Below are 15,841 nucleotides of genomic sequence, written 5' to 3'. Positions count from 1 at the left end.
ACAAACAAAAACACGTGCCATTTGCTTTAAACAACCAAACAGAAGGTGAGGAGTAGGAAGTCAATAACCTGGCTGATTATTTTCTGGCATTTCTAAAAGCTCCGGACAGAGCAACCAAAAAGAAAAAGCTTTGATGAACAATAGGATATATATTCCAGCTAAAAGGAGTGTTCAGTATGGACCTTGGTGCTGTTCACGGGTGACGCTAACGTCTTTCTTACCTTCCCATGCTCCGCACTTAGCAGAGCACTGACCAGGGACATGCTGCACGGATGATGGGAGGGCGGGTGGATGGAGGGATGGACTGACAGGTACCACCCGGGTCTGAATCTGGGCTCCACCCTAAAGTCAGGTGATCTCATGCAAGAAGACCCTGTGGCCAGTTCTAGTGAGTTTTCACGAGAAGCCTTCAAATGAGGGGAGTTGAGAGCAGAAGAACGAGCTTACACGAAATTCCATTAACTTGGCACAGAAAAGTAAGGACAACTGCTCACTGCTTTGATTCCTCTCCCTGGGCTCAAAAACCAGGAGAGAAGGGGACAGGACTTATAAGGGCGGTCTGCCATTTTCTATCAGAAACGAGTTAGGAGAATAGGCAGGCTTATATACTCTCCAACGCATAGCCCCTAAATTCTAAGCTGCTTCAGGTTCAGCTGTCATTTTTCCATAGAAGGACCCAGAACCAGCACATTTTAGTTATATCTACTTTCTTGCTTTTTCCTAGATCCAGGCCCCACCAAGGTAAGCCATGGAGGTGGGTCCCAACTGGGTATCCACGGGCCTTTACCGTCTTATCTTTGTTCAAGGCTTTCTCCTCTGGAAGCAAGAGGCTCCAGCGTCGTTTTCCTGCCTGCACTCTGCCCTGTGACTAAGCAAGAAGCCACAGCAGTCGGCCCTGGAAGTTTGTGCTGTGTCACAAAAAGGAGACAAGGAGGTACCGCCTGCCAATAATCGAACCCATCCTCTGACTCAGCACTAAATTTAGATGTCACGTCCTATGTCTACAACCAGCTAGTCCCCCGGTGTGACAGCTGCTGAATGAATGAATGCTGTGACAAGGAGGGGAGGGGTGTCCGAGGCTCGGGACACAGACCTCTCAATGGGGACCTTCATCGGATGGGCCCGAATCCAGAACAAATGCAGTCTTTATAAAGAAACTGACAAGGACTCCAAAGCCTGCCCAACGTCTCAGCAGCTGGTGGCCCTGAGCAAGCTGACAAGCCTCTCTTGGCTCGGTCTGCCCATCTGTGGAACGTAAATACCAACTGCACAGGCTGAAAAAGATTTTTCTCAATGGCCAGGAATGAGAAGCTAGAGCACAACTCCATGAACGGAGATGCCTGTTACTTGCTCACCCTCACTGGAAAGGCTGGTGCCTGCAAAGCCAGGCCCGGATCAGGAAAAACCAGCCAAGGTTCCCGAGACTCCACACCCAGCCCGTGGCTGGCAGACACACCTTGGAAGGAGCCCCAGCCTAGGAAGACACCTGGGTCTTGCGCCCGCTCTACCAAGGGCTTGCTCTGAGAGCCTGGCAGAGCCTCTGTGTGTCTGTGCACTGCTGTTGCTCATTTACAAAAATAAGCTGTTTGGGCAAAGTGGTCTCTAAGACCCTTCCAACCACGATCCTCAATAATCTTAAACTGCTTAAGAAACATAAACAGGAGGGGCGCCTGGGCGGCTCAGTCGTTAAGCGTCTGCCTTCGGCTCAGGGCGTGATCCCGGCGTTATGGGATCGAGCCCCACATCAGGCTCCTCCACTATGAGCCTGCTTCTTCCTCTCCCACTCCCCCTGCTTGTGTTCCCTCTCTCGCTGGCTGTCTCTATCTCTGTCAAATAAATAAATCTTTAAAAAAAAAAAGAAAGAAAGAAAGAAACATAAACAGGAAATGAAACTTCTGGCCAGTTAAGAAGAAAAAGAGGCTGACCTGAGTGAAGAGATTATCGGGAGTATTGAAAAGGTTGCTGTAATTTTTTAAAGCATGACTTCTTACGTCACAATATAAAAACAAAATTACGTTTATTTCCATTTGTTATCACATCACTCCCGACTGGCTGGACAGATTGCCGCACGTGGACAGCCGACTCACAGTGGTCAGAACAATTCACTGGGGGGTCCCAGGCCATCTTAAGGAGTCAGACAGGTACCATTCAGACAAGTAACCTGAAGCTGACTCAGAAAGAGGCCGGAGAGACACACCACACCTAGAAAAACACTGTGGGCAGGGAGAACCGGCGCTGGCTGGAGGTGGCCACCAAGGCAGCAGCTCAGCGCTGTGGGGGACCACCTCCAATGACGCTGCTTCCCCCACAGGCAGCCCCCCGGACTCCACGGGCAGGCCACGCAGCAGCGGGGCTGATCTGTGCACGCAGCGACGGCTAACAGGCCTCTTGCGCGATGTAGGGGTCACACCAGCTAGTGACAATATTAAAAAAAAAGAAAGAGAAAAAAAATTTTTCAAAAAAGATAATCATGTCCCACTCCAAGGGACCCCAAAGGATGGGGTTTCCCTCAGCTCCTGCCCACGGAACTGTCTTGGACCGCAGACAGTGGGGATTTTTTTATTAGCCACATTGTGGTCATCTGTCATTTTTGAGAGCACGGTTCATCCCGAAAGGAAACCTACAAAGGTAAACAGAGGAAGCAGGCAAAGACAAGAATATCTCATGGAAACAAAGCTGTCACCAATGGCAGCCCCTGGGCCCGGCCATGACTCGCCAACCCAGCTCAGCCGCGGCAAAGCAAGGTGAGGCCAGTGGGAGGCTCCTCGCTCTCTCAGCACGGGGAGCATCTTGAAACAAAAGTATCCAAACCAGTGGTTTTCAAACTGTGTTCCACGAACCCTGAGAGCCCCACGGACCTCCGCACAGGGGCCTCGGAGAGGAAAACAGACAAGCTCCAGGCCTCCACACTTGATCACCAAGGCACCTTTCTTTTTTTTTTTTTTTTTTTAAGATTTTATTTATTTATTCGACAGAGATAGAGACAGCCAGCGAGAGAGGGAACACAAGCAGGGGGAGTGGGAGAGGAAGAAGCAGGCTCATAGTGGAGGAGCCTGATGTGGGGCTCGATCCCGGAACGCCGGGATCACGCCCTGAACCCAAGGCAGACGCTTAACCGCTGTGCCACCCAGGCGCCCCACCAAGGCACCTTTCTGTCTGCTTTACACACCTGCCTGCCGTACACAAGTCTGCTCAACGAAAAGAACCCTCCAGCTTAAAAAATAAATAAATAAACCCTATAAAAACATTAACAACTCATGTTTTCATTTAATTGTTTGTAACAGGGACGCCCAAGTGGCTCAGTCAGTTTAGTGTCTGCCTTCAGCTCAGGTCATGATCCCAGCATCCTGGGATCGAGTTCCGCATCCGGCTCCTTGCTCAGCAGGGAGCCTGCTTCTCCCTCTGCCTGCAGCTCCCCCTGCTTGTGCTCTCTCGCTCTCTCTCTCTCTGACAAAGAAATACTAATAATAAATAACGGTTTGGAACAGTCTTGTGAGGCAACAGAGGCTGAAGAGGCTTATGGCTCGACGACCCACTCTCTGAGCAACCGCCCTGTGCTCACCCGTCACCTGTGTGGGCTCTCAGGAAGGGACCGACAACAGTCCACTCCATGGCTGGCTGGCACTGACAAGTTCTTCCGTGAGCAAAAGACCAGGGCAAGGGGAGCTGCCGGGATTATAAAAGAAGCTCAGAAGACAGTCATCAACTAAATGCAATGTGTGAGCCTTATTAAAATCCTGATTTGAACAAACCATCTATAAAAAGGCATTTCTGAGACAAGGTAAAGAATATCGAGTGGGTAGAAGACGTTAAATTACCATGAATATTGTCAGCTTTAAACATAGTCTTCAGGCCATGCTTTTCTAAAAGGCCTTATTGTCTCTCAGAGCATTTATGGGGAAGCGATACGCTGTCTGGGGCTAGTTTGACATTACTGCGGACAGCTAACATCCGTGGGAGCGCGGGGTGTCCATTATATCGCGTGCTCCACCACTGCGTGCGTTTGAAAGTTGCGTCACATGGGGCGCCTGGGTGGCTTAGCTGGTTAAGCATCTGCGTTCAGCTCAGGTCATGATCCCAGGGTCCTGGGACTGAGCCCCACATCAGGCTTCCTGCTCAGCGGGGAGTCTTTTTCTCCTTCTCCCACCTCCCCTGCTTGAGCACGCTCTCTCTCTCTCTGCCAAATAAATAAATAAAATCTTTAAAAAAATTCTGATGGAAAATGATTTCCAACATTAAAAACATAAAAAAAGAAAAAGAAGAAGAAGAAGAAAGTTGTGTAATAGGAAGTCTAAAAGGAAACAAGGGAGGGAGACAGGTCCCTCCTTAAATGGAACACAGGTCTACCTCCCAGAATCTTCCACCTGTCAGCTGGTGATCAGCTCTCTGGGGTCCAAGAGAATCGGGTCTCACCACTGCCCTGTGTCCTTTAGGAAACAGGCACCCAAGCCCCTCTAAGTCTCCTTTCCTCCAAAATAAGCTCCTCCTGAGGTCCTTCTGGAGCCCATGGCAATGCCCTCCTTAAAATGTAGGCTCCGGCGCCAAAACACTATGAAAGCGTGTTTCTGAGCAGCCACAGGGGCGGAGCCTCCTGGTCCATGCACACTCCAGATGGACTCTAACTCCAAGTATGGCCTGCGCCCTGCAATGCCTCCTGATTCCCAGCACAGGCAGGACCCTGCCTCTCCACTCAAGGGCAGGACGCTCCCAGCAGCAGCAGCAGCTCCTGCAGCTTGCTCTCGCCTCACATAAATCACCTCGGTCCTCCCTAAAGCCCTCGGAGGAGAATGCTATTAGCCTTTTTACAGATAAGGAGAAAGAAGACCCAGAGAGCGTAAACCGGAAGAGCTGGGATTTCAACCCCAGTTGGGGGGGGGGGGTCCCAAGACCAGTTTATGACACCCAGCAGTCTCTAGTCTTGTGGCCTCCCTCCCTGGCTCCAAACCTACCCATGATGCTCAAGCCACCTGGCTCACTCCTCCATGCCAAGCGTCTTCCTAGCACTCCCAGGGCAGAGACTAGCTTCCTGCTCTCCCGCCCAGCACCGACAGTTAGCCAGTCCCAGACCTGCAGCTGTCAACCCACCAGCACAGCTCACACATCCTCACAAGGCACCCCCGGACACCCAGAATGGGTCCAAAGCCCAGTCCTGCTCACTCAGACCTAAAGAAGACAGCAAGACGCAGCGCCTGGCTGGCTCAGCCGGTGGAGCATGGGACTCTTGACCTCAGGGTAGTTGAGTTCAAGCCCCATATCGGACAGAGAGCTTACATGAAGGAAAAGGAGGAGAAGGAGAAGACCACAGGAGGTTTACCTATCTTAAAGATCAGCCATCATGAAATCAGACCTCATTCTTGACAAGCCACCCGGGGGAAATGGAGGCCCAGGGAGGTCTCATACCTTACCCAAGGTCACACAACCTCAACATCTGCTGGTCCCAGCATATCTAAGTTATCCACACATCCAAAAAAATCTGCTGGCCCCAGAATCGCACGTGCCTGTTTCAGCTGGTACTGGAGTTTAGAAGACGGGCCCCCGGAGAGAGGGGGGGAGCAAGCGAGCTGGGAGAAAGTCTGAGAAAACGATGGTATACACTGATGTTCCAGTTCCATGCACTGATGCTAAAGTTTCCCGAAAGCACACTTCTCAGAACCCTGATGTCGCAAGAAGCTCAATGAAAAAAGACGTGTGGTCAAATCCGTTTGGGAAACGCTGCCTGGTGAACCCACTCCAGTGACATCCCGAAGCCACTGGCCTATTAGGGCTCTCCAGAGGCTCCCAATAAAGGAGCCTGTGTGACCTGCTCAAATCAGCACTGCTCAAATGCTCTGACCACAGAACCCTTCCGTCAAGCAACACCACGAACATCCCACCAGACAAATGCTGAGAAGATGTTTCCTTGGGAAATGCTGACCTAGGCCTTTTGAAAGACAATCTTGATAGCCATTACCCTGGATCCGAGGCTGAAAAACCAAACCAACCCAGAATGGGGTAAGGAGGAGGTGTGTACAGAGCAGAAATAACTAACATACTTCAGGGCCTTTGGGGATGGAGATATTAGGACTGGAAACAAGACGGAAATGTGTGAACACCCCTAGGCTGCCAGATACGAATGCTGCTGGGACTGTACAGTTAACTTCTGGCCTCAAGAGTCACAGATGACTCTTGTAACTAAAATCTTTCTTCAAAGTCCAAAGAAACTGTCCTGAGACCTTCCAAAATAGGTTGCAGACACACAAGTTTTAGAAGAAAAAAGGAAAGAAAACGTTGGAACTAGGACTCCAGCCAGGCCATTCACCCTTGAGTTAAGACGCTGTGGACAGTATGGATTTCATAATTAAAACTCATGCAAACAGTATGACAGTTCCTCAAAAAATTAAACACAGAATTACCAAGAAGTCCCAAAAGAACCGAAAGCAGGGACTCGAAGAGGTATCTGTACACCAATTTTGATAGCAGCTTTATTCACAAGAGTCAGAAGTTGGAGGCAGCCCAGGTATCCAGTAACAGATGAATGGATAAATAAAACGTGGTCTGTCCATGCAATGGAATATTATTCAGTCTTACAAAAGAAGGAAATGTGGGCATTGGCTACAACATGGATGAATCTTGAAATCATTATGCTCAGTGAACTAAGCCAATTACAAAGGAATAAATATTACATGATTCCACTGACATGATGTTCTTAGAACGGCCAAATTCTTAGAGACAAAGTAGAATGGTGACCAGGGGTGGAGAGAGGAGAAAACAGGGAGTTGTTTAATGAGTATGGGGTTTCAATTTTCCTAGATGGAAAAGTTCTGGAGATTCTTAAGTAACTATGTGAATATACTTAATACCGCGGAACCATACACTTAAAAATGGTTACGATGGTAAATTTTATGTGCTCTGCCATAATTAAAAAATTTTCTAATCAAATAAAAATTTTTTGAAAGTAAGGAAATTCTGACACATGCTGCAACAGGGATGAACGCTGAGGACATTATGCTAATTGAAATCAGCCCATCCCAAAAAGAGGAATACTATGTGATTCCACCTCTACGAGGGACCCAGAGCGGTCAAACTCTGAGACAGAAGTAGAACGGGAGTTGCCAGGAGCTGGGGGGAAGGGAACAACGGAGACTTATTGTTTCATAGGCACAGAGTTTCAGTGTTGCAGGATGAGGTCCAGGAGGTGGACGGGAGTAATGACTGCAAACTACGGGAATATACGTAAGACCACTGAACCGCACACTTCAAATGGTGAAAATAGTAAATTTCATGTTATGTATTTTTTGCCACAGTAAAAACACAGAAAAAAAAAATGGTTCAAATGATAAGTTTCATGTTTTGTATATTTTATCAAAATAAAAAAACAAAACAAAACTCGAAGTAAATGGTTTATGACCCTTAGTGTGAAATGAGTATCAAGGTCAACTGTCACCTCTCAATGATCCACCGAGGATTTAGAGTTAGATGACCAACACGGGATACTCCTCGCATCTCTGCTTAGGTTAAAATGTTTCTGTAGCACTTACGTGGGACTCTGTCTCAAAAAGATGGAGACACACAATCCAGGGATAAACTACCTGGCTCGGGTAAAAGGTGAAAAAGGATGTAATACCCATCGCCCAGCCCCAGCTCAATCCCATTAAAATTCTTCTCTGCTGAACACACTCTGTATCCCTACTGCACAGACTAATAGGCAGCCTAGCCCTCTTGCTCTATGCCCAGTATGTCCGTGGCTCACATCTTCCCAAGGTTACAAAAACTACTGAAGAGCCCCTGTGCACTGACCTGCAGAACATACAGGTGGGGGAGGGAGGGCAAAACACCTAACACAAAATATTTCTCCTATGCTGCTTACTTTTTCAGGAAAAAGAAAGCCAGAGTATCAAAAAAATCACTCAACCCTAACACTAAATCAGAAAACAGTACCCACGGTACAGAGCTAGAAGCAGCCTCAAAGTCTTGTCCAACACGAACTTCCTTGGACCGAATGCCACCCTGGCAGCACTGAGAATCCCTAAGGACCAAGCAAGCCCTGACTCAGTCACTGCTGCACTTCTAGTGTGACTGTTTGTACGGGGAAAACAAAACCCAAGCACCAGGTGACTAAGCAGCTCACCCAAGGTCAAGATGTTGCACGGTTAGGAGTCGATCCCCATCCAGGTCTCTTTCGAGGACACCAAGCTGACATTCCCATTCTGAGTGTGAAAAGGAAAGGTCTCTCCAATCCCCTAACAGACAATGTGGGCACTCCACATGGCTCCTGGCAGCCAGCCCCAGCATGCTGATACCTGACGGGTAACCTTGGGAACTTCAGACATCAATGTCACACCACCTGCTTCCATCACAGACATACCGTGGGTGGTGACATCCGTGTGTGCATCTGGGACTCAACCCTGGCCTTCCTGCACTCCCACAACCTTATGTCACGGTGAAGTCACCACTTAGGAACATATTTCTGAAGAGGATCTGGACTTACGTGGGACACACCACTCCTTCTACTCACAGCAGGCAAGTCATCCATTCAACAGAAATTTATTGAACACCTATCTAGGGCCAGTCTCTATCGTAGGCATCAGGAATCCAACAGTGAATACACGGAGACTACATTCTACTCTTGGTGACCCATGGCCACAGGAAAAGCAGCCCTAACATCTGTTCAGCACAGCACAAGGAGCTCTCACACAACCCTCGGAAACGTCAGGAGAATCCCAGGTTGCCAGTTCTAAGGCTGGCTGGGGGCTGCACTGCTCACCGCAGTAACAAAACACTTCTCCTACTGACTGTCAAACAGCATAGCGAAGTCCTCACTGCCTTAACTACTTAGTAGAGTAGGAGATAAGCTCAGAGAGGTTAACTGCCTTGCTCAAAGTCTAAAACTTAGTAAAGGATGACCACCTGCCCCACCACCGACTCCAGTGATGACTCTATGAACTGCAGCGTCACACGAAGATGGGACCACATACAGTGGCCATCCACCTGCTGTTTTAGCTGCACCAACATCCTTCCTGCTCGCCACATTTTGGAGAATGGCTCCCCCCCAACCCCATCTCAAGAACCATATGATACTGCACGCTGCCAGTCACAGCATCCCACCACCCTACCCTAGTCATTGGATCAACTGCTGCGACCCTAGCAGCAGTCCTCTAGCCCTTGCCACAGTGGTTGGGCCTGACATGGACACAGATCTCGGCGAGGCCACGCAGAACCCTTCTGTGAGATTTTCTGCCTGGGCTCACTGGATGGATCTCCCTTTATTCTCCGGTCAGGGACCATGAAGATGAAGTCCACAGGGTCCTGAGGCCATGCTCCATGGAAAAAGCCCACAGCATTCAGGGATCGATCATCCAAAAGCTGGTTTCTCCCATCCACCCCAAGCTTTTGGAATATTATATAATAAAGTTCCCCTTTCTGCCTACTATGCTTTGAGCTAAGTTTCCATCACTTGCAATAAAGGCGTCCTGAACTAATACACATAGAAGGAGAAATAAAATGTACCCTTCCTTTAGAAACCTCTTTTCGACCTTTACTTTCAAGTTCCTCCACTACTTCCTCTCAAAGAACACAATTAAAAGAACCAAAAGAAAAACGAAAATGGTGGGAACTTTTACTCATGTCCCTATTCCAGCTGACCCTCCGGGCTGGAGTGGAGGAAGATATTGTAGCCAGTACCTGAAGAGGGCAGAGAGGGAACAAAAGGCCCAGGCAGCCTCTACTGAATAATAAATAACCCACCCCTGGCAATCAGTAGCCAACTACAGTCATCCTGCTGGAAGAGCCTGGCAGGTTACTCCTTGAAGAAAAAGCATTCCCCCAGCTCTAACTTGTGACAAGTGTCCAGTGTCTAAGTGCCTAGTGGCCCCCAAACCCCGCCCGCTCAGCCTAGCCGTCACGGCCACTCCAGATGAGGCTGCAGCCCCCTCCCACCCCCGGCGCCTGGGCCGACCCCTGCTCTGCTCAGGCTGGTTTCATTTCCGCAACCTGACCCGGAAAGTCCTCCTCTCCTTCGCCTGCACACGTTCTCACGGCTCGAGTCCCAGTCCCTCCTCGAAGCCTTCCTCCAGCAGCCACTGCTGTGTCCACTCTCTTGCCTCTGGTGAAGCCAAGTGGGCAGCCCGAGAAGACACTGAGCAGGAGGCACGGTGGGGGGCGAGGAGGAAACTTTCATCTCTGAGCACACAGGGGCCACCACTCAGTTCTGCCACTTCTGTCTCGGAAGAGAGGCCTGCGGTGACACGATTTGGGGAGACCCTCACATTTAGGTGGTAATTAGAGCCACTAGAGGCAGATGAGAATATTTGGGGGGAAATATGTGACATACAGAGTTTTAAAAGGAGGAAAAAGCCTGCCTGTATCTGTATCGCTCAATTGATCTATCTCATTATGTCATTCTCCTGAGTGTCCCATTCAGTAGGTGGGGGAAGCTAGGTGGAAAAGCTGTGGGCTAGAGTTACATCCTTCCCACCTCTGGCTCCATGTGCATCGCAGCCCCACCCGGACTGAGCAAGGACCAGGCACTTCAGTCCTCCCCAGTTACATTCCACACCACCCCCCCAGTGGCTGAGGCAGGCGGCTTTGCACCCTTAGCCCCATCTCACAGATGAAGACACTGAGGCTCCCAGCCAGGAAGGGGCCCTCACTCCAGGGGCAGGCAGTGAAGGATCTTCAAGTGAGGAAACCCAGACGTTAGTAACTGAATCAAAGAGAAAAGACAAGGGACTGAGAAGGTCCTGAATGACCAAAGATCCTAGTTCACCTGCAGAAAAGACATCAGACACCTGAGCCACTCAAAGGAGAAGAACAAGAGTTCTCCCCTCTTACTACCACCAGCGGAGGCAAAGGTGATCACCTCTTCCTTACAGATCCATGTACTGGGACAAGGAAAGGCTATGTAATTCCAGAATTTCCGAATGCAGGAAATGGCCTGCAATTGAACTGAGGAGGCCTAATCAGGTAACAGGAAAAAAAATCCCAACACGGAATCAGGAGCACTGGGCTTAGCCTCAAGTCCAGCCCCTTTCTGCCCTACAACTTCTGGCCTGTCCTCACACCATACAGATGTGAGTGTGGAACCCAGCGCCATGCAGACAAGACACACCTCATCTGGGGCTGCTACAGAATCACGTGAGATATGAAGGTATGCGGTAAGATTCAAAATGCTGAGCAGCAACGTACCACCAATCCTGGAACAGGAATGTCCCTGCCCCCAAAATAAAACAGCACTGTATGTTCCTTAGTCATCCTCATACCCCAGGCCTGAGCATGGTGGGTTAGAGATGTCTGGGTCTCTGAGCATGAGCAGAGCAGAGGGGTCTGACTTGCACACCTGTCCAGTACCACCCAGGCCAGTTTCCCCTCAGCTCCAGGCCCACGTGGGGGGGGGCGGGGGCTGCCAGCCCTCATCTGCCCGCAGCACAGCAAGATCCCAGTGCACCAGTGCCAGCCAGGGGATGGGCTTCCTGGACCAGGGGCCCACGAGGGGTGTGGAAACCACCAAGAAAGCCCCTAAGTGGGTGATGGCAGAGCCGTGGACCTGCATGCACAGGGAAAGGTGCCTCCAGCCCTGCAACCAGAGCAGCTCCTTTATGCGCTGAGCTTTACCCCATAAGAAGGGCTAACTGGTGAAAGGGGGGGGAGGGGAGTTGGAAAACCAATGCACAATAACTCATCCTTTTGGAAACCTGGGTGGCTCAGTCTGTTGAGCTTCTGCCTTCACCTCAGGTCATGATCCCCAGGTCCTGGGATCGAGCCCCGCATCGGGCTCCTTGCTCAGTGGGGAGTCTGCTTCTTCCTCTGCCTGCTGCTCCCCCTGTTCGTGCTCTCTGACAAATAAATCCTTTTTTTTTAAAGATTTTATTTATTTATTTGAGAGAGAGAGTACAAGCAGGGGGGACAGCAGAGGGAGAGGGAGAAGCAGGCTCCCTACTGAGCAGGAAGCCCAGTGGAGGGCTCGATCCCAGGACCCGGGGATCATGACCTGAGGTGAGGGCAGACGCTGAACCGACTGAGCCACCCAGGCGCCCCTAAATAAAATCTCTAAAAAAAAATAATAAATACTCATCCTTTACAAAGGTCCCAACACTACTGTTTACTTGCACACCACTTTACCCCTCTCCAGAAGCTCTATCTTGCCATCCTAAATGCTATCCTAATTTTTTCTGAAGCATTAACGAAAATGAACGTAACTTCCCCCTGACAACTATTTTTCTGAGGATTCATGACCCTCTGCAAAGCCACAGAATTCTGCTTTGTGGTAAAACTAGGGTCTTAAATCACTGCCCTCAGGGGGAAAATCCAAACCCTATTCCATCCCTTCCTCAGAGGTCAAGACCAGCTCCTACAACCGCAGCCCAAGTGAAGCCACACTTCTCTGCCAGGCACGGAGAAGGGGGGACCTAACTAATGGCAATCCATCCATCTATTCCAGAGATTAAAGCTAGAGCTGATTCAAACACATCTCAAGGAGGACGTGGGTCTGCACTCTTAACTTCACATCCTTGATCAATTTCCTCCTTCAAAATTAGAAAGACAAAAGCAATTAAGAAAAAAAAATATCTCAATGAGATGTCCCTATGTCTTCATCCTCACGGGCACATCTGACAGCCTTCTTCGCATCCTCCAAAGCACCAGCCCAGGAGAGAACTGGGTTTGCCCAACGACTCAAATATGGCCATGACTGGGAGACCGAACGCAGGACTGAGGGGCATAAACGCTAGAGCGAGAAATCCCGAAGTGGAGACAGAGGGCCACCAATGAAATCATGTGCTGTGTGGACAGCAGTTCATTCTGGTCTCAGTTTCCTCCACTACAAAAAGTGAGGCTGAGATGGCCAATATACACTGCAGCTCTTACCAGGAACAGCTTATAAAATCACCCCCTTAATAAGTGAGGCTTTTAACAGCCAAATAAATGGGTCTCATCAGCCTTTGCCCTACAGTTACTCAGGGCTCTTTGTCAGCCCTCTCAGTTTGCTTTTAAAACAAAGACAAGACATTGAAAAGGTGCCATTTGCCACTCCCTGGCTCTGAACGTGTTAAACAAAACAATAGGTCATAATTGAAAACTCCTGATGCCCAATACTTTGAGCATTTGAACCACTCCAAACCAGAGTTTTCTCTCTGGAAAGTAGTGGTAAGTAAACAGCTTACAGAATAGTAACAATAAATGTAATAAAGCTGAGTGCACGCACCAGTAGGAGCCTAATAAATGCAGGTTCTCTTCCTTCCTCAGTGCAATGCCTTCTTTCTCCAGCTTCCTTGTCTAAAAGTCTGGCTTTCCACACTCCCCAAACAGGCTAGGCCAAGCCTACCACTTGTCACAAACTCCCAGTAGTACTCCCCCCAAAAAAACACACAAAGGAATATTCACAAATCCATCACCCAAGGGCACCAGCCACCAGTCTTCCCTCCTCAGGCAGCTCAGCACTGCCGGGGAGGGATCTGAGCCCCAGCAGCCACTACTAGGATTTTCCCATGGTGCAATGCAACTTCCCCAACTTTTCCAGGCCCACAGTTTCCAAAGAAACCTAGGAGGCATTGTGCATAATCAAGCGCAAGTGTGGGCGAGCAAACAGACTGAACTCTGGGCAGAGGGCGCAGACAGAGTCAGAAAGTGAAAAGGCACCAATGGTCATGAAACGGGGTGGCAAGGACTAAAATTCAAGAGGACCAGTCCTGGCCCAGGCTCCATTCTTCTAGACTTATCACTGATTAAAGGCTAGCAAGGACTCCCAAATGACCAGTGGATGACGAAGAGCCTTAGGAAAGGGACTGCCGGACATCCCTCCAAGGTCGGCTGGACCTGGTGGTCTCAGGAGCACCCCGATGCCTGCCGTAGCAAGCGGAGAGTCAGGGCCTGCAGTGCCGGGCATTGTTCACAGCGACGGGCGGGACCGGGGGAGAAGGTGCGAAGTAGGGGACCAAGCACTGCCCCCTCCCCAAACGGGCCACGGGAGGGAAGCCCGGACTCACAGCCAGAGCCAGGTGCATGAGTGGCCCTCGAGAGTTCCCCCTGGGAGCTGCAAAAAGAGAGGGTGGAAGGCGGTCCCCGAGGCCGGGCCAGGGGTCTGCCACTCACCGGCGCCCTCCGAGGGCTGCGGCGGCCCGACGACGCCGTTCAGGTAGAGAATAGGCAGCAGGTGAGGCTGCGTCTTCTCCAGCGCCGCCCGCAGGTCCTGGAAGTGGTCCCGCTCCTTGGCCAGCAGCAGCTTGAGCAGCAGCTCCGCCTTGGCGCCTCCCGCCTCCTCGTCCAGCTGCCGCCGCTCGCCGGGGCTCAGCGCTCCCGCGGCCTCGAGCAGCCCGAGTACGGCCTCCACCTCGGTCATGGCCTGGGCCAGGCTCTGCTGACACTGGGCGAGCAGCTCCCGGCGCTGGGGCTCCATGGTGGCGGGCCGCCCCGCCCCGCGGACGGCTCCGGCTCCCCGAGGCCGGCGGGCGGGCGGGCGGGTGCGCGCGCGCGCGGGCGGGCGGCAGCGGCGGCGGCGAGTGGCCTCGGGCGGCGGGCGCTCGGCTGCAGCCCTAGAGCGCCCGGGGCCGCGGGGCCGCGGGGGCCATGGGCCGGGGCCTGGCGGGCTGGGGGCCCGGGCGGCGAGCGGCGCTCAGCAGCGGCCGCCTCCCGGGCTCAGGAGCGCAGCCATGTTGGCTGCGGCGGCGGCGGCGGGACTGGAAGAGGAGGAGGAGGAGGAGACGGAGGAGGAGAAGGAGGAGGCGGAGGAGGGGACGGCGGCCGGGGCGCGCCCCGAGGCCGGGCTCCAGCCGGGCATGCTCCCCCGCCCCCTCCGCGCGCACCGCCCGCCGCTCCCTTCCCGGCCCCGCGAGAGATCGCGCCCCGGCTCCCGGGCTCCGCGCCGCCCCCCAAACTAGACCACAACTCCGCGGGGAAAGTCGCCGGCGCCGCGCTCGCCAGGCCCCCGACGGCTCGGGCCCGGCTTGGCGGCCGCCCCGGCCCGGCTCACCGGAGCCCCGCAGCCGCCGCCCGCTCCGCCATGGCCCGAGCCCCGCCGCCGCTGCCGCCGCCTCCCGTCCCTCCGCCCTCTCCCCTCCCCCGCCGTCCCTCCGAGCGTCCGGGCGGCCGGTCCCGAGGGGATGGCGAAGGGGAGGGGTCCCCGCCTCCCCGCCCCCGGCCCGCCCGGGAGGCGGGGACGCCTAGCTCGCTCGCTCGTTCTTCGGGGCCCCGAGGCCCGGGCGCAGTCAGGCGTCGGGACGCGGAGTTAGGGGACCCTCGGGAAGCAGCCCGCACCCCCAGCCCCCCTCCGCCGGACACACGGCCAACCCCTAGGCTATTGGAGACGGCCTCAAACAAAATCATGCCACCTCCCCGCCCCCAATCCAGGGTCTCTAATCTGAAAACTCCAAAATACAGCCTGGACAAAACTGAGGAGGGAGTCCCCTAAATTTGGACATCTCCAAATTAAGACACCCCCCTCCGAATCTGTGAGATTTCCCCCACTCCAAGGAACCCCTAGAGAATTTCCTCAATAGACTCCCCTGAGTCTCGGTTAATCGGGATCTTTGCTCTCACCCTCATTTGAGATGGCTTGGTCCCCAGAGTCTTAGAGGGGTTTGGGGAGGAGGAGGGGATGTATTGCTAGATGAAGAAGAGGGCGGTGGGAGTTTTGCGGTGGAGCCCTTGATCTTTTTGGCAAGATGTCACCACGAGATTCTAGCTACTCTCAGAGAAGGCAAATTGATGGACTGCAGAAACCTTGTACCGTGGCGCCCTCAGTAAGGATCTACCTTTTGCAGACACATACCACTAACCTCCCAAATGCAGGAGGTGGTCCTTAAAGCAGGAGTCCCAACTGCTTGCTCTCAGTAACCCCACTCTAGTGTAAAGTGGGATCCCAGGACCATTG

The 15,841-nt window shown here is 52.2% G+C and overlaps 1 protein-coding gene across 2 annotated transcripts in view; it reads right to left on the bottom strand.

Annotated features, from left to right (window-relative positions):
- DLG5 (discs large MAGUK scaffold protein 5) overlaps positions 1–14,440 on the bottom strand; it is a 122,256-nt gene extending 107,816 nt beyond the window's left edge. For both annotated transcript variants that reach the window (XM_045783697.2, XM_087862996.1), the window contains exon 1: positions 14,065–14,440. In XM_045783697.2, the coding sequence (XP_045639653.1) occupies positions 14,065–14,368 (304 nt within the window). In that variant the 5' untranslated portion in view covers positions 14,369–14,440. The remainder of the gene's footprint in view (positions 1–14,064) is intronic.
- Positions 14,441–15,841: the final 1,401 nt, after the last annotated feature.

The sequence above is a fragment of the Ursus americanus genome, chromosome 6 (genome assembly GCF_024610735.1).
Source record: "Ursus americanus isolate L20-20 chromosome 6, mUrsAme1.1.p, whole genome shotgun sequence".
NCBI classification, from domain to species: Eukaryota; Metazoa; Chordata; class Mammalia; order Carnivora; family Ursidae; genus Ursus; species Ursus americanus.
Note: the sequence above shows the minus strand (reverse complement) of the source record. Positions and strands in the feature narration are given on the sequence as shown.